Raw genomic sequence first — 19970 nt, 5'->3', positions numbered from 1 at the left:
CAGACGAGAGTGGGAATGTTAAATAGGGAAGTAGGAGAAAATCCTGCGTAAATGCTGACTTGACTTTGTGTTGCTCTGAATAACAGGAAGGCGAAAGTCTCCTTCTGCCTCGCCGAGTTCGTTTTTGTCCTTCTGTCTCCGGGACAATCTTTGTCCTCCATCTCAGTGAAGACGGTTCAGTCAGGCTGCGAAGCTTCAAGGATTTAAAGGAGAAACGTCTTAACGTTCTCTCTCCACGGTCCTTAAAGTTTCTCCTGTTCTTCCACCTTTAGATCATTTGCTCGCATCAGTGGCATCACAGAAGTTTGTTGTGCAAATAAACTGTTTTTGCTTGTATTAGGAAATTCTTAGATGTTATAAACCTCATCAGTGAATCTGCAATGCTGAGGATTCATTGACTCAATATGCAAGACTTTACGCAGCTGAACGGAAGAGAAATGCAGCCATGGCTGATTTTCATATTACTGGGAAGTATTTAGGATGTTGCTTTTAATCTCATCAACAAATGAACAATCTGTAAGTCTTAAATTCTAGTTTCTAACAATCAAAGTTTTTATATATTAGGCAAAATAAAATAACTTATCTTCTTTCCCTTACAGCTTTAATATTAAAAATTATTTAAATTATGAGAAAAAAATAATAAAAACATTTCAAGAATCTTCTTTCCCTTACCAACTCTCAAATTAAGAAAATAAAAAGTCTGAAAAAAATTTTATAAATACAAATCATAAATAATTGAAAGCCTTCTTTTCCAGAGTCTTAAAATATGAACAAAATAAACGATTATAAATACGCTTTTGATTACAAAATCTTAAAATTAAGAATATAAACAAAGATAAATTAAAGATGCAGCTATTTTTAAATGGATATTTTTACACCAGGTTCGACATGGTCTGTGAATTTCCAATGACGTATTTAGTAATACCCAGACTCCGTCGGTAGGGGGCGTTAATGTCCACTTTAACTGAACCTAAACTCAGAAGAACATCCTGAGCTTGACAAAATAAGAATATAAAGTAAAATTCAACAAGTAAAAGCAGTAATGAGCCTGCAGCAGAACAACGGTAGGTTGTGTTGTTTACACTTTCCTGTCACTCAGTTTCTTCTTCAACTTCAATTTGAGGTTAGACAGAAGCAGGAGAAATCTAGACAGATGTGAAACAAAAACCCAGAAAAAACTGCTCTACTTTTGTAGTATTTTCCTCCATGAGAAACTGTAATGGGCTTGTGCAACATTTGCAAATAGAAGAGGTCCAAATGGAGCAGAAAATCAGCTTTCCATGTGTTCATGTCACTGACCAGGGAGGGCGAAACATTTAAAACGCTTTTCTGTATTAATGGGAACAGATGCCAACAAACATCTGATGACCAGAGAGATAACCATTAACCAAAAACCTCTAGCATAAACCTCCCACTAAGAACCTTAAAACAAACTACGACGTTGTGAAGCAAATTTAGACAGAAATAAACACTGAATTTCTCCATGAAAATGTGAGAAGCTGACAGTCATAAAGACTTCAAGTTGATGTTACTGGAGCTGATTTTATGCTTGAATCATGCGATAAACTTTGTTTTAGATTCACCCACAACTTCTGCATTTTGCCAAGAGTCTTTGTTCAATAAATAAGGAAGTTGTTAAATGTAACACAAACTGCCTAAAAATACCAGGTAAATTCCTTGCTGCCATTTATAACAACAACAAAAATATGAATTAAAGTTGATTTTGAATAGTTCTGCTCATAGTGGCAGCATGTTGGCGTCTCTCCGTTGGCTCCGATTTGTTCTTAAATGTTTTCTGTCAGGCAGAAGTTTGAGTCGCACTCAGACATCTACACTGTGTGAGGCTGCAGATTGCAGCCTCACACAGGCTGCAATTTTAAAATGCTCTATGCATTTTAAAATATTAAAATGCATAGAGCTTTGGTGTAAAATAAACATGATCGTTTTTAATGATCCTAAGGATTTTGCTGAAGGTAGATGCTGAAAACATTGGAATAAACATGTTTTCAGTTCATTATTAGGAAGCGATCAGGAAACTGGAACGGTTGTTTTTCTTTTTGCTTTTGGATCCTCACTTTTCTGACCCTCAGTCAGACCCAGAACCAGCAGCGTTTCCTCTCCTTCCAGCTCCAACAATCCACTTTTCATAGCAGACACCGTTGAAAGGTTTAAACTAAATACTTTTTCCGCAGAAATATTGCAAACATAGCAGAGTTCAAACCTGCTCCAGTTTGCAGAGCCACTAATCAAACCGATCCGGAGACTAATGGACACACTCACTCACACACACACACACACACACACACACACACACACACACACACACACACACACACACACACTCGCTTGTCCTCATGCACACCTTAAGGAGCCCTTTCACTTTGCAAACACATACCTCAGCATGAGTAAACATCCAACTCAGCCAGAAGAAGAAAAACAAGTTATTTCTGCTCAGAGTCTCAGGAGGGAAAAGGTGCAAGCAGGCGTGTAAAGATGAAGATGAAGATGATGATGTATCCTCCTTTTAAAAGCCGTTTCATGTCACTTAACTACTTCAGTTTAACTGCCTACAAGTCTATTTATTGCACATGAGCTTCAGTTCTTTTAAAATCTGGTTAAAGTTTTACAGGCGAGAGCTTCAAGAAAATATTCTGATGGATTAAAACTAAAAAATGTTCTTACTCGATTCAGTGTAAATAAATTATTTTTCTCACTCCCTTTTCCAAAAAGAGAAATCACAAATGACAGAAAATAGCTTCAAGACATAGTTTTACTTAAAAAGTGTAAAGAATACAAGAATAAAAGTTATTTTAAAAGTTAAGTTGAGAACCTGACATGATCAGCTCAGTTTGTGTAAAACTTTATTTGTGTGTATGACAGTTTCAAAGTCCTGATGTTGATAATAATTTGATACTGATGCCTTAAAAGATTAAATATTAAATATTATTTATAAAACTTATACCCAAGTATAACTTTACAAGATTCTCAACACTCATTTTAATTTTTCTTTTGAAGTCATCAGAAAATTACTATTTTATTCTTATAATATTATGACCTTATTCTTGTAATATTAGGACTTTATTAATTAACACAGTTTAGTCTGGTCCTAATTTTGCATAATACAGTTGATCAGAATTCAAAGTCCAAATAAATAGAAGTTTTAAAACACGGTTGTCAAACAAGATGACATCATTCCGAACTACAGAAACCCAAAGATGCACTGGTGAAAAAAATCCACATTTATTCAAAAACAAAAATTGGATTAATTGATCAAATTGATTTATTGCCCAGCTCTACTTCATATCAGACCTTAACTTGGATTTTGTCTCAACACCATGAATAAAACATCCCACAATCCTTTGCTGCATTACTCGCCCTGTCACATGACCAGAAACACAAACGGCAACAAGATGTAAATAAACATTGCCTGTTAACATCACCCATCAGACCGATATGTTAAAAATCGACTTCGACAGTAGCTACATCTTCTCAATCACTTACAAACTTATGAAATCACAACAAATCCTAACAAGATTGCTGTTATCCCCGTTTCCTCTTCACCTATTCCTATGGCATTTTTTCCCTCCACTTAACTTTCCACTGATATCCTGGCATTCGGCATTCTGTGAAGTTTTATCAGCAAAGGCCTTTTGTGGTTTAGCCTTCCCCATGATTTAGCGGAGTATAAAAATACATTTCTGTTTTTAAAACAAAGTAAATTTGAGGTTTATTTCAGTAAATTTGTTTATTTCTGTTAAAAAATGACCAGAAATAAACACACGAACCATGCTGCTCTATTTGGATGAACCTATTGGTGATGCAGGGATATTGAAATATTCCCGTAGATGCAAAACACAGAGTTTAATGCTGGAAACCTGTAATGTACTAGTCGTTTTAATAATCAACTTACAATTAAATTAGTGGGGAACATTTCTGAAAATATTGCAGGCTTTGGGGGAGAGATGTTTGGGTCATAGCTGTGGTGCGTTCAGGTGTTTCTCACCTGTTGCTGATGCATTCCTTTAGCTCTGTGGTCCAGGAGCTGACCTGCTGGTCGTTGTCTGTCTCAAATATCAGACTCCCTCGATTAACCTGCACACAAAAAAAATGGAAGTGATGTGACTTCTGGATGGATGTTGAATTGATGGATGGATAATAATGACAAAAAGGTAGAAACTCTTCGGGTTCCTGTATGATGGACAGCGGATCCAATTTGGACCTAAGTGAAGTTTTTTTATTTTATTTTTTTCTGATTTCAGCTCATTTGAACAAACTAATCCTGAAGATCTCAAGACCAAAATGAACACACGTTTCCTTATTACTTATGGCTACAAGGAACCGTCCAGGAGTGAAGCCAACTTTATTTATATCAATAAATGTGTAATAAATGTTAAAATGAAATTGAGCATACAGTGGATGCTTCGTACCTTTAAAACGAACGTGTTTAAGTTGTCGGGCATCTCCAGTCGGGTGCAGCGACGGACTTCTTGGATATCTGAGCAGTGAGTTGTCAGTTTGGGGCTGGAGGCCTGAAAAACAGTAAAACGTTGACATTATTCTCTGGACATTTATCTCACCGGGCGTTGCACGTCAACAAAGGAGATGAGACAATGAGTGAAGAGAATAATGACCCTCCTGTGAGGCATCAGGAACATGTCTTTGAATATTTTGAAAACGATTTTGGAAAAACAAAAATTGATCCAGGTCAGATGGCTGCTGCAAACAAAATAAACATCTTTACTGTATCAGGTAGACCACAGACTAATAGACATTAGGTTAAAGTTGACGGTTGCTAGAGGTGAAAGAGAATCCAAACACATAATTAATAAGAACCAGATGTTTGACGCTGAAGCTGTAAAACAGAGGCCATTTCTGTCTGATGTGTTTACTTGAACAAATGTGTGACTGTGAATCGTCCCTCGGTCAAAAACAAAGCAGTTGGTTGTGTGAAGCAGAACCAGCGCCAGGGTCGGGGTCGGGCCTGCCAGCACCGAACTGTTTGTTTGAATAAAGTGATGAGACTTGAGGCCCGGTCGTGGCGTCTGCTTCAGGGATGCTGGGATATTCTGACACGTGTCAAAAGAAAATGACCAGAGAGGAAAAAATGGCGAGAGAGAGAGAGCGAGAGGACGGAGGGACGCTAACCATGCTAATAACACTACACTAAGCTAAAATCTCTCTCTCTGTGTGTGTGTGTGTGTGTGTGTGTGTGTGTGTGTGTGTGTGTGTGTGTGTGTGTGTGTGCGTGCGTGCGTGCGTGCGTGCGTGTGTGTGTGGTGTGTGACGCCTTCTCTGCTTCTGATTTAAAAACTTAACGATCGACCATGACAGGCAGTTTAAAGCTACGATGAAATGCTACAAATTAGGATTTTATGCTCGTCTTTTTGACACAGATTCATGATGTGTCTAATGATAACTGCAGTAAAATGGGTCTGTGACCTGAGGATATTTTTGAGAAAATCCTTTTATCCATCTTTCTGTCTTTCTTCCCCCCACAAGACAACATGTGAATATAGTTACATTTTAGTTCATGAAGAAAGTGAAAAAGGCATAAAGTTCAAGTTTGGTTAGATTCTGTATTAATTTCACTGAACTTTATATTAATTTAGTTCTACAGACAATGTCTACCGTGTCTGCTCTCCAGCTTCAAGCAGCAGCTTCACTGTTACTCTTGAGAAGTTCCTCAGAATAATTTCAAACACCGTTTCTGATTCACTGCATGGTTAGCTACCAGAGAAATGAAACAGCTGTAGATAAAAACAGTTTTATCAGGAACTGATTACAGTTGATGACGGCTGAGATAAGAATGTGGAAGGAAAAACAGCTGGTCTGTGGGTGATAGTTTCAATGCAACGTGTTTCATGGTACCATCAAAATGTTGTCAGAAACTTTCCTCAGAAAGTAAAGCTAAAATACAGTGAAGCATCATTTGTAAGATACTTTTGCCCTCCAAAAGAACCAGTACTAAGTTCAGTTCAGGAAGAATAAAACTTAATTAATCTACAGATCAATTACTAAACATCAGGAGATAAATTCACGTTTCTTTTTCAGCATTTCCATTCCCACATTCTGTACTTAATATGACTGAAATACACATGTGGCTCAGATGTTATTTTTGTTTGGGCTATTTAATCAAAACTGAAGACTGTCAATGTTGCAAAAAGTATTTTCTTGTCCACCTTCACACACATTTGGACATGTCTGGAATCCAATCCCCAGAGTTCAAGCTGGTATCGACCCGTCCTTTGCAGCTACAACAGCTTCAGCTCTTCTAGTGGGGCTTTTGACAAGGTGAGGGAGTGCATTTCTAAGACTGTTGCAGAAGTCTATTTCTGAGGTCACACACTATTGTTGGATGGTCTCTAGCTCATTCTTAAGGCCATTTAAGTTCTTCTAAACGAAACAGTTTTTGCAATGCAAACGGAGGGCTGCCGTAACATGACACATCAAAATGTCAGTGGAGATGACTGAGATAGGAAATAAAATTGTAGACATATGCTCAATCAGCAATTTTTTAATGCAACAAAAATTTAGCTGTTGACTTCAACTCTAAAGCATTTTCATTACATATGATCTTACATTTGAGTTACATTGTGAAACCTGAATAATAGTAAATGTGGACTTTTGGCTACTGATTCACACCAGGGTTTCCCACAGTGTATTATGAGCCTGGCGGGCCACCAGGCTTTACTTGTACCCCTACCAGGCTTAGCAATGTTTATTTTTTTAATTATTGCTTTTTTTAAGACTTTGTAGTTTGTGTTTAAGTATTTATCTTCCAGTTTTCCAATAACACATAACTATCAAGTGATATTTTCCAATTTCCTGTCAACTTTAAAAAAATTTTAACTCACAAACATGGCAGCCGGCTGGATGACAGCCCTACCACCCTGAGCATCGGGCTTAGCAAGTTTTATGGGGGAAACCTCGCACACCATAGCTACACACTGGGAGGATTAAATAAATATGGTTAAAAAGTGGAATTTGGAAAAAAATAAAACAGATTCCATTGGATTTCACATCCATCGTATATACGCACTTGCTACCAACCAGCATGTTGTTTGTAATACACCATCAAGTGGCTAAAAAAGTGGCCTCTTGTGAGATGAATGTATTTGACCTCTGATTCATTAAAGCGTACAGTGCAAGTGGACCAGACCAAACCAAGAAGATAGAGATGAGGGGATGAGCAGAAGCAGAAGGAAAAAGACGAGACGTGTTGGACAGGAGAGAGGGAGGGATGAAGAGCAGCGGAAAGGATAGGGAGGACAGATTCCAGGGATTTATGCACCGGATGAGTTTGAGTCTATGTGACAGTGTGGGAGCCTGAGGAATGTCTGTTAATCCTGCACACATAAAAACACAGAGGAGGGCTCTCTCTCTCCCTCTCTCTCTCTCTCACACTCACACTCACACTCACACTCACACTCACACTCACACACACACACACTCACACATCAAAAGAACAATTTTTGTCCTCGCTTGTAACTTTCAAAGCTCTGTGATTCAACCACAGGGACTAATATTATCAATAAGAGACAAAGTGACGTAAAAATGAGGGCGTGTGTGTGACTCATTTAGTGATTTCTGAGTCAAAATTTGCTAAGGCTCAATTTTTGGCTCAGATTTTCAGGGTAAATCTTTGTTCTTGTTTCTGCATATGTTAAAAAGTGAGACTGAACAAAAAAATTTAAAATCAACAAGACAGTGAAAGAGGGAAAGCAGTCGGTTTCAGAAAAACAGACTATGCATAACATAAAATTAGCCTTGTTTTTGCTAAAATTAATTCCAATGGATTAACTAATAACATTCTCCCAGATTTTGTCTTACAGTTGTAGTTTGGCCACCATCCAGCAGAGGGCACACTGACCATCCTTAAGCAGAGGAGTTGATACAGAAATAAAGATGGCAGAGCCAAACCAGAACGGGAAAGCAAAACGGTCCAACCAGAGTCCGGTATGAAATGAAAGATTCACTTTATCCGGTTCCGTTTTGAAATATAAACACTCGACAAACTTCACTTTAATCGAAATGGAGCAGCGTCAACGTTTTATTCTCAAAATTACCGACGTGCTACGAAGGCGAGGATGTGACGACAGAAAAGCGGAAGTAGAAAAGTAGAAAAATTGTAACAAAAACTATACCAATAAGGACACTTGATTTTGAGGTATGAAGTTTTGACATTCCCTCCAGACTATTTTTAATTAACGTCTCTCTTCATGGGAAATTTAAGTGTTTCACATATTTTATTCTTTTCATCTTTTCTTCAGGTTCTAAGAGATCCCCGTTTTGCTATATTTTATAAATATGTAAGTTTAATAATGCGAGAAAACCATTTCCTGATCATTCAGTCAGCATTTAATACTGGTGGCTGGCTTATGACATACTGGGGAAAACCCTGCATATTATAACAAATTTAGCAATTTATGTTATGGGAAGACAGTAGGCCCTCTTGAAGCAAGGGAAAAATCAGGTTTTTAGTCAATCAATTAACCTACTCTAGATTAACTCAATCGATATCTTGGATCCCTTGTTGTGTTGTTTACCTTCTAACATGTGCAGTATTGGATCTGCAGAGGGCGCCATTCCAAAATAATGTTCTCTAATTCTGGTTACTGGTCTGAAACACAGGAACAGGACCAACCGCAAAACCTTGCATCCGACAGAATAAATCAGAAGCAGAACATTCATTCTGAATCTGACGCTCTAATAAAAGTTTCCAGAGTTGCACAATCTTCAACTCATTGAGAAAACGGTAGGTAGTTCACAGCTGCAGCACAATCAACAAATGTGACCAAAATCTTTACCGTAACAATTGCACCGGATGTGTGACCTCTAATAAGATGCGCTGCTCTCATTCAGACTGAGCATCGGTCTGAGTCCAGTGACTCATTGAGGCGAGTTTATTGTAAGAATGTGAATGAGTCCCTGACTAGTAAGAGCGTCTTTGAGGGACTGTTCGAGGCTGTGGAGGGATAGAACAGAAAAGAGAGAAGAAAAAAAAAAAAAGAAAAACATTCAGCAGATGTCTGAGTGGTTGAGCAACAACCGGCCTGATTTCTGTGAATCAGCTTCATCAGGGGAGCTGAAGTACAAACTCACAGCATAGTTCCTATTACTGCAAACTGCTCTCTTTAATGGTTCCCTGAAGCAATGCACACAAAGACTCAGACACACACATCCTAAAAAGGCTGCTGCAGGTTTTTTCCTCTGTGCTTGTCGGAGACATATTTGAGATTATTTCAAAAAGATTATTTGCAAAAGCGACGACTTTTGTGGAAGTACCGAGTAACGTCTGTTAGGAATGCGTCCAGCCTTCAAACGAGATATAGAAAGTCGTTTCTTAAACTCTTAACTGACATCAATTCCTGGTAAATGCTTGTCAAACTGTTTGCATTGCTCAACGAGACCTAAAGGGAAAAAAAAACTGACGAAACATCACAAACTGTTGTAGGATGACCTCAAAGGAGAAGCAACGTAAAACCCAAAAAGTTAAAAAAGACCGACAGAATAGGAAGGTATGAATGCAAAGAGGCATAAATTATTGGCAAGCATGCAACGGAAATTAATTATACAGTCAAACATGGGATTCAAGCAGTCCTTTGCAGTTCTGAATGCTTTTCCAGCAACGCTACCAAACCTCATTATGCACAAAATGTCACAAAAAAACTGCAATGTCAGACATATTACCTCATTATAATAAACTTTTTTGGATGCAGAGACTCAGAGATCCAGACTTTGTTGAGTCTACTTCATCACTGTTCTCTGTCAGATTATGCTAATAGTCTCAAATTAAATATATTACTGCGTCCAAGTGGCTGCAAGTGTTGCTAATGTTAATATCGCTATGGATATTTTTATTTTAATACTGTACAACTCTATGCAAAATGGAAAACCAAACACTCCCAGAAAACTGACAGATATTTGTGCTCTACACTATGTACTACTACTGCGCTATTTTCTTTCTAATCTCCCTCAGCATATCACCAATAGGATGAAGTAAAGCGACACATATAGATCCAGATTTAATCAAGCATCCTGAGTCTATAAACATACAGGAAAGCTTTTCATTTATCTCTTAGAGAGCAGCTCTTCTTGCTCGCTGAGCCGTTTTCAAACAGACCTCAAAATCTGAGATCTTTTCCATTCGTCGTTTGAATACAAATCCTGAATGAAATTTAGATTTTTTTATCAGTCTTTGATGATGTTACGTACATACATTTGTCTAAGTATTTTTTTTTATGACACATTAAAGGGAGAGAAAAAAACCCCAGATAATCTGATAAATAGAGTTTGTAAAAGGAAGGAAAGCCGTGATGGCCATCAATGTCAACTCAGAGAAACATCCTGATGGTGTGACTGTTAAAGCAATTATATGAACCCACTCTGACTTTTCAGTTTCCACTCCTGCATCTTTTCACGTTGACTCAACTTTCACTACGATGTTTCAACTTCAAACACGGACATAGACAAATATCATACATGCGAAACACAGATAAGAAACGGTGACAGCACAGCCTGCATCCTGGCTCCTCAAACCTTCAAACTAAACAACCTGTTATTGAGTAAAAATCTGCCCTCTTTTGCGTCTCCTTCGTTCAGTCGTTAAGTATTTTCCATGAAATTAAAATCTTATTTTGTGCATCTTTAGCATGGTTTATATTTTTTGTTAGGTTTATATTTTTTGTTAGATTTTATGCCGTTTATAGACTAAACAGGCACCAACTATTGTTGACTGAGTGTATAGTGTAATGAATCAATCTTTTTTTTTTCACGACCGACACCAAATTCTTCTAAATATCTGACCTGAGATTTTGTTAAGCAAAAAGAGAATAAAATGCAAAAGGTTATTTGAAAGATCATCAGGAATTACAAGATTGTCGCCATTTATGCATCAGATCATCTGTGCCAAACCTTTAAATGATTTAAATTAACAAAACATTATTAAAGTAGTTTGATCTGAAGGGAAACTTGCTAAGCCCGGGCGCTAGGTCGGTCATCCAGTTACCCGCCATGTTTTTGAAGTAAAACATGTTTAAAGTTGACAGGAAATTTGAAAATATCGCTTGATAGTTATACGTTCTTGGAAAACTGGAAGATTAATACTTGAACACCAACTATGAAGTCTTTAAAAAAGGCAATCATTAAAAAACTAAAACAAATTAACAATGCTCAGCCTGGTGGGGGCACAAGTAAAGCCTGGTGGCCCGCCAGGCTTGTAATACATTGAGGGAAACCTTGGATCTGTCTAAAGGCTTTTAATTTCTATGCATTTAATGAATGAAGAAAAAATGAGATTTTTCAGTAGCTCAACCACTGATTATTGATCAGAGCTAAAAAAAAAAAAAAAACTGTATCAGGATCTCCAGCCAACTGATTGATGCTCTTTTTTTTATTATCTACAAATTGTATAATTTTTTTTCATAATTTCCATTTAGTTTTACATTTTGAAATCTTACAGATATTTTTGGCCAGGTTGTGCATTATTATTCAGAGCGTTCATTTGCCATAATTTAATCTTTCATTATTTTTTTGAATCCACTACAGACTAAACACAGAGCTCCAAACGTTTCTGCATCAGAGCCACTAAAGAACAGTGTTGGAGACTTGAGAGCCCAAATATCACGGACTGAAATACAAACAAGACAGGTCAATAGGCCAGTAAATAACGGCAGAAACATTATGTGTTAATAGCTACAGCTAAAGCATTTATTTTTTACTTTAATCTGTCCAGGATCCTCCAACTGCTGCGGCATTGCAATCTTCACTTCGGGTTATTCTTAACACTTAGAAAAGGAGCAATTTTCCAGACTATTTCACAAAAATAAAGCTAAAGTCTCTCCGTCTGTTTGCAGGAACTGCTTCTCTCAGGTTTATGCAGCAAGCATAAACACTTGATGACAAATAGAGACACGTCCACAGATGCAGCTATGCAACCTCTCACCCACACAGTCACAAACACATCTAGAGTTCGAGCGTACACACCCACACACGGGTGACACACAGGATGTTTGGAGTCCAAAACGATCTTCCCAGGGTCCCTTTCTCAAGGCCGTTGCAAAGGCAACTCACTGACACTCAACATTCCTCTATCCCTCCGAGGGTCACCGAAGCCAGCGCTGTCCGGGGCGCATGGTTGTGTGTGTGCGCGCGCTGCGCTGACATTAGACTCCCAACTGATCCCTAGAGACGTTTTGGAAAGAGTATATGCATTTATCCAACACAAACACACACACATAGAAATGTTAAAGACTACAGAGAGCCACCCATGAGAAAAGGCCGTGACCTCAATTGCAGCAACTAACACATCTGTCTGTACTTCCCCTGGCTTCAGGTCGGGATCATTCAAGCGTTGCTCTTGTTGTTTTGCTGCACAGTTAAAGGACTCAGTGGTTGTTTTTTGTTTTTTTTTTGTTCTGATCTTATTGAATAGAAATCTATTAGCTATTGAACATCAACTTAAAAAAAAAAAATCAACTTGGCCTTAAGTTACATTTCTGGGGCCTGTTTATCTGTGGGATTGGCTCCATTATGGGTGAAACATCACATCCAATCCGACTCGATTTTGATCTAGTTGTGCAACTTCGCCAACTTCAGTCAAGTGCAACTAACATTAAATTAGGAAAACATGAAGTAGTCTAAGACTGTTCAGCCAAGCTATAAAAAAATACATTTATATTTAAAAGACAAACATGAAGTGTACGTTTGCTACATAAAAAGGTAATTTAAGAAGCTAAGGGAGGGGAAAAAAAAGCAATTTAGAAAAACCGATTAACCTAAGAGTCATGTCTTGGACTGTGAGGAGGAAGATGAAGAACCCAGAGAGAGTCCAAACATCAATAGAGAGAACAATCAAACTCCATGAAGATACACCGTTAGCAGGACCTTCTTGCTGCAAGGCTGCAGCGCTAATTGTGGCACCAAACCAAACACCTGTTCATGCACATCAGGAACAGGTGTTACTGCAACCATCTGGCTGAACTGGAATCCCCACCGCTCTTCGTAAACTTTAACATCTGTGCCAGTAATAATATACACGACTTTTAGGCATCAACATGCAGAATTTACATTCATGAAACATAACATTATACCAAATAGGGCATCCAACATCTCTTGGTGTGCGAAGGATTTTATACATTTGTTTCATTTAATTACTTTGTAACCATGTTGCATAATTGAAAAAAGTAAATTGATGTACAAATCGGAAATAATAAAAACAAAATTATCCTGGAAATGCAAAAGAGTAAAAATGCAGTCCAGTGTGAATTTTAAATTCTGTTTTGTTTAGCTAAGTGGAAGTTTAAAAAAAAAGTGCCAGTAGAATAAAAGGAGGAACATGTGACTTTTTAAACTGTTGCTTTTTTCCCCCCAAAGCAAAACAAAACGCCCCTTAACCTTTAAGCCGACTCCCATCTCGTGGACAATTTTCACAATTTTTACCTTTTCAGCTCTAAGACAAACAAAAGTAAAGTTTTTTTCTGCACATTGACATTTCCTACAAGATCAGAGTCGAAAAGGGATTATATTTGTGCAGCTGAACTGAATGAATGTGGTCTTTGAGTTTGACGCTTGTGTTTTTTTGCATAACTAACAGGATTTTTTTGTGGCTCTTATGAATTGTTTATGTGGAATATGTAAACAAGGCTATTGCTCAGTTTGTTGTTTTTATGCACAGGAAATTTTGAGTCTGTGTTTCGGGGCAGTTTTCACACATCTGCCTTCAGTTTCTTCTGAATAATGGCAACTAAACGCAAATTCTGCTCTGTTCAAAAGAAAAGAAAAATAAATAAATGAATCTACATGTTGCCCTTTTATGCACATGTAGATTCAACATCAATGGTGGCATGTAATAGCGTTGATCTGCAGCAGCTGGTATTGTTTTCCACTCTGCTGTGACCTCACCACCTGTTTGTGTCATGCAGATAAACAATCCTTAGTTCCCTGATCCCAGCTCCACTCGGCTCTGTGGTTGTTGTTTTTTTTTTTTTTTTTGTTTTTTTTTTGGGGGTCTTCTTACGAGAGGAACATTCTTTACAAAGCAGATCATAAAAGCAGCTACAATAAATAAAAATAGTGAGTGTTACGTCCAAATAAAAGCATCAAAAATGCATGAAATCACCTTTGTTTTGGAAACTGTTGCACATGGACGGTTGCAAATCTGCAGCCAAATAAGTTGTTTTAAAAACATTTTGGCGCTGAGAAAGTCTCCCACTGCAACCTTTACTCACACTAGCTGATAGTACGTGTGTATGCAGCCTGGAGATCACTAGAGCTGATCACATTCAAAATAAACTATCTGTGGCATCATGGAGGATGTGGGAAACACACACACACACACACACACACACACACACACACACACACACACACACACACACACACACACACACACACACACAAAAGCTCACGGAGCGCGCGCACACACACCGAGTGCTCTAGTCGCGAGGTTAGCAACGCTGATAGAGATGAGTGTGTTCTTGGAAACCTGTCAGAAGCTGTCGCAGGCGCAGCTTTCTGTGATGAAGAAACGTGTCACTTATTGCACTGCCCTCCTTGCAAACTTCTCAGAAATACTGATATATGAGCCAAATATGTAGAAGTTAAGACACTTTAGATTCACAGAAATGGGAGCAGTTCCTCGTAAATGAATTAGCTGCGGTTGTGCACACCAATTAGCAGACCTGACTGGGAAGAAAAAAGAAAAAAACACTACAAGGGAGCGAGCCTGAGAAAAAGTCTGACTACAAAAAAATCAAGATGTGGTGGCAGATTATTAAAAGGCAGGATTTAAAAAATTGCAAACATTTCATTTTGCTACTCAAGCAAATATTTTTCCACGTCGAAATTTGGAAAGAAGTAAAGTTCCACCAACAGAATAGTAAGAAGAAAAAAAAGCAAGTGCATAGTTAATTTGCACAATTGCATGTTAGGTTTACAACTTCCCTTTCTGCATATTATCTGTATTTTCATTCAGGGATATTTTACGGCAGAAAACTTGAGTTTGAAATTTACGCCGATGCTTAAAAACGATGCAACGTAAAAATTCATCAATAAAACTGAAACACAACAACTACGTCTTGACATTATAAGCTTAGTAATAAATACTAGCTCAGTTCTAAAGCAACCTAGCATTGGGAGGGACATAAATAAAAATAGACAAGTTTAAAAAAAAAAGGCCCGAGTTATAACATCTCCGTGACTTTTGCTTCTATTCCCTGCATGCAGGACCGACCACAAACGATCCAAAGGAGGAAAATTAGAAAAGCAGAACCAGAGCTGAGAGCAGCAGAGAGTCCAGTGATGCATCGACCAGACTCTCAGATCAAACAGACACGTCAAAGCAGCTTAAACTGCTTAGTTCTGATATAAAGGGTCCATGTTTGGTGATGTTGACCTCACAAATTATGTCATAACGCTAAAACACAGAAACCTGCTGCTGGAAATGCAAGTCCCGTTCTTGGAAGGTGGTGGTGCTGATGGTGCTGATGTTGCTTACCGAACAGGAAGAGCAGCAGCATAAAGTCTGCAAACACTTAAATTTAAGCAGGGATCTTTATAGCTAAATAGAAGTACAAAAATATTTTTTTTTTATTATGCAATCTGTTACAGAAATTCAGAAACTTTCTAAAACTAAGGCTAATAAAGTCTGTGGGGGTAATTTTTAAGAAATCTGGTCTATTTTGTGAGAAGCTGTATTACTGATTGAAAATTTTATTTTGTTGCTGTAATGGAAGTTAAATTAAAAACTTTAATGACCATCTACCTTAAATACAGATTGATTTTATTAACTTAAGCTGACGCGTTTCCCCTGCTGAAGGTTTAGGGTTTAATAATTTGAACTGATAAAGGATAAATATTAAACATCAACACCTCTTAGTGACAAAGATCCTAAAGTTCAGTAAGAGAGTTGTGGAAACATCATTTGGGTTAATATTATCTTACTGTAATTAAGGCGTAAAACGTAAAATCTGGACATTTTTAGGACCTAAAAAAAAGAAAGACCCTGCAGAAACCCTTGAATCGTCTGTTTTTTGGTCATAATGGTTTCTTAGTAAAGCCAGAGTTTGAAGCAGTAATCAGCAATTTGAAATCTGTTGCACAGCTCAGGCAGCAAAACCATTATGCCAAGATTTAAATAAGCAAACATTTGATATCGACATGAATTTGAAATGCTAAGCTAAGCATGTTTGAATAGATTATTCCAAACTTTAAAAACAGACGTATCGTATCTATTTAATAAACGCTCTTAGGCAGTATTACTGCAGGACCCTCATTTGTCGTCGACCCATTGTCAGTTTAATGCGTAGCAGCGATGGATCGGGGTGTCTTGGTAGCCTGGTGGTCCGGGACGCAGCCACAGAGTCCGGACCAACGCTCCCAGTGGGATCTTCCTCTCTTCCCACTCATTTCCTGTCTCATCTCAACTGTAGCCACCAAATAACACAAGAAGAATAACTGCAACTGTGCAACCTGTTGTAGATTAAAGCCGTTTTACTGTCAGATATTTTGGGCTCTGGCGACTGAATTAATCATGTATTAAGCTGAAAGCGAGTCGTCCGACTTAAACCAAGCTTTACTGTGAGTCAACTCCTAGCATCGATGTTGAAATGTCCAACACAGAAGCAGATCAGCTTACAGAGAAACCGAGAAAGAGGTCATGTGATTGTGTGCAGTGGTGAATGGAGCATGGTTCACTTCTGCAGCAGAGTTCCCAAGAACTTAAACGGATTCATTTCTGGCACTGATGTTTGCATTATCAATGACCGTACATTTTCAAACGTGCCTCTCTTGATTTCGACAGCATAAGGTGCGATTCTTTACATCAAGTTCAGGGAAAAAGTGTCGACTCCTTACTAATGTCTTCTTTTTCTGAAACATTTTAGGTCAAACTAATTTTAAAATCACCTGAATGTTGATTTCTGAGTATGAATGGTGTGCTTAAGGTCAATCGAAAGTATCTGAATTGATTGAGACTTTGGCTAGGCCACTCCAAAACTTTACTTTGTATTTCTGAATAATTTGGATCCTTGTCCTGCTGCAGAACCCAATTGCGTTTAACGTCGCTCTCCTGCAGGATTTTCTCACGATTACATCAATTATGTTGAGTCATCCAAAGAAGCTCCTAACCCCGTTTCTAAATTCCTGTCTTAGTTTTAAGATAGATGCAACATGACTCACACATTCGACAAATGTAATGTTTTCCCTAAATTCCTGTGGATCATCAGGAAGTCTTTGGCAAACGTGAGGCGGGTCTTTATGTTCTTTTGGTCAGCACTGATTCTGGCCTCTCTCTTAAATCCTTGCAGAGGTTTAGATGTTGTTCTGAGTTGTTTTTATTACCTCCTGGGTGAACTGATTTGCTCTTAGAGTAAATTTGGTTGACCGGTGTCTCTTTGGAAGATTCACCACCACTGCATCTATCCTCTGGTTATCACATCTCTCACTTTGGTTCGCTGACGTCTAAAAGTCGTAGAGACGGCTTTGTAAATCCTTCCAGACTGATGGAGATCAATGACCAAAGCGAATTTCACACAACAGCCAAATGAGACGCAAATCCAACGTTTTCACAGCAGTTTCAACATCCAATTATAATCTATTCATCCCCAAGAAATTCAGATTTGTGCTATTCTCCTATGTGGCACACATTTGAATATATATCTCATAGTTTTCAGAACGTCTGCAGTCAGAACAGTTGTGTTGCATTTTATCCAACTGTTGTGTCATTGATGTGAGACATGCATCATAATTCAGAGCCAGAGGAAATCATCTGAATGTAAGCGATGGCTGAAGCGAGCAGTGCTGACACCCTAACCCTTAGCTTTCTTTGTCTTATCTTGTGACATTATTGTTGCTAAAAAACTTTGAATCAATACACAGATGGCAGCCTCCATCATTACTTCCACAGACGCAGCAATGCTGTGTGACGTCAACGTTCTTCTTCTGCGCATGCGAGCCGTTTCAGGGTCGTGTACCTTTCACACAGAAGTCTGACTGTGGTTGCATTTAATTTGTAGCATGAACAATCACACGCATGCACGCACGCACACACACACACAAACATCAGATTTCAGCAAAAAAGTCAGAGCTAAGCATCAAGACCTGCTGTGTGAAAATTACCTTGGTTTTCTACCGTTTTTGATTTCTTTTTGAGACGTGTTACTTTCTAAAAATGTAGTTTAATCAAAGTTGATTCATGATTCAACAAGGGGAGTAAATGCTTGCTGCTTTTGTATTTACAAAATTTTATTTTATCCAGTGTTCAAACAGTCAGATTGTTGATCTGGAATAGTTCAGTGTGACAACAAAATAAATAAATGAAAAAATTTTTTAAAAATTGAAGAAATCTGTAAAGGGGGAAAACACTTTTTCAGAGGACTGCAGATAGCAGCATGACAGACAGATAGCATATTGGGGACACGTCCGGTCAACCTGTGCAGAGTCAGCTCGGTGTGTGTGTGTGTGTGTGTGTGTGTGTGTGTGTGTGTGTGTGTGTGTGTGTGTGTGACGGTTAGCTAAGAGTGTGTTACCTGTCCGGTAACTATGCTCATGTCTAAGAATATACATGTATTTTCTCAGCAATTAAAATCACTTATTTAGACTAAATACCTTTTGTAGAATTATCATAACATAAAATACTTCTTTTATTTGTATGGTAAAAGTAACAAGTTGGCTTTCAAGTGAGCAGTAAAGAATAACAGTGACAAGTGCTAAAAAAAACACTGTAAAATTTAACTTTTAGGTAAAAGAGGACAGATAATGGATAACTTTCAGCTAGCAATTTTTTTGAAATATTTGAAAGAAAAGGCAGCTTGGAAAGTTGCTCTGTTGTCATTAAATAAATAAAAATGCAATAAATTACCTGAAATCTACATGCATCCTTAAATAAAATATAAACTTTTTCTAAAAAAAAAAAAAAAAACTTGCTCATTAAAAATTAAATGTGATGTGTAGTTCTCAAGTTTTGCACCACAATAAAACAAAAACAGAAAACCATCATCAGCATTTTCTGAACATCTCCCCCTGGTGGTTGAAAACTGAACTTCATTTAAAGCGCGCCAGTTCTTTGAATGCAATTAAAATAAATTACTGAATTAGAGATGAATCATTTTATTTTATTTTTTTAATTTTTTTATTGAGGAAATTGAGAAACAAAATCATGAGTCAAGTGGTTTTTGGTATTTAAATGAACATCCTTTGACGTTGCACACACTTTCTGCAGCGGTGCTTACTCAATGACATAATAATGCTTTGTAAAACAATGTTTGCAGGTGCGTGTGTGCATGTGTGTGTGTGCGTGTGTGTGTGTCGGTCTGCGTAAGCACATATGAATAAGATGAAAAGAGGCCAAGAGAAAACTGTTGGGCAAGGGTTGCACAGCTTGGGGGCTTTCCAATCGCTACCCAGCAAGGTCATGTGCGCTGGCATTGTGGTTGCAGGTTGCACACACACTCTCTCACACACACACAAATACATATACACATAATGGAGGCTCGTAAAGAGGTGATAATGAGAATAAAAGCACACATTCAAATATTAGTAATCACCATTACAAACTCATAAAGCCCCATGATGACCAGCGCCTGTGATTTTTATTTTATTTTTTTAAATTAAACGGCAGACAAAGACCCACGAGGCGCATGAAAAACTTCTGCAGAAGACGATGCTGAACTAGAAAGAGACAGAGCAAGAGATCTGACAAACATCTTGACCACATGACTCTAACCACTCCACTTCCTTTAGATGTTTCTCTTGATTTTTGTCACACTGAAACGTTCACGAGCAAGCACGCATCCATTTTCAACCGTGTGAGCAAAGTTTTTCCACTCCGTCTGAGAAAGCTTTTCTACTTCCTTCGTGTTTTATCCAAACAAATGCAAACAAAAGCGACAAACGGGCCGTAAAAGCTGGTTTTGATTTCTGCTTTCTGCTGCTTTTCAGTCACTTTTGTTGATGGTACATTGAAAGCAATG

At 38.0% G+C, this 19970-nt stretch overlaps 1 protein-coding gene across 1 annotated transcript in view; it reads right to left on the bottom strand.

Moving 5' to 3' along the window:
- Positions 1-19970, bottom strand: part of sh2b3 (SH2B adaptor protein 3) — a 57580-nt gene that overhangs the window by 5675 nt on the left and 31935 nt on the right. The window contains exons 3-4 of the mRNA XM_008418261.2: positions 4428-4529; positions 4004-4092 (exon numbers count right to left, since the gene is read on the bottom strand). Coding sequence (XP_008416483.1) covers positions 4004-4092; positions 4428-4529 — 191 coding nt within the window. The remainder of the gene's footprint in view (positions 1-4003; positions 4093-4427; positions 4530-19970) is intronic.

Source organism: Poecilia reticulata, linkage group LG9, assembly GCF_000633615.1.
Source record: "Poecilia reticulata strain Guanapo linkage group LG9, Guppy_female_1.0+MT, whole genome shotgun sequence".
NCBI lineage: Eukaryota > Metazoa > Chordata > Actinopteri > Cyprinodontiformes > Poeciliidae > Poecilia > Poecilia reticulata.
Note: the sequence above shows the minus strand (reverse complement) of the source record. Positions and strands in the feature narration are given on the sequence as shown.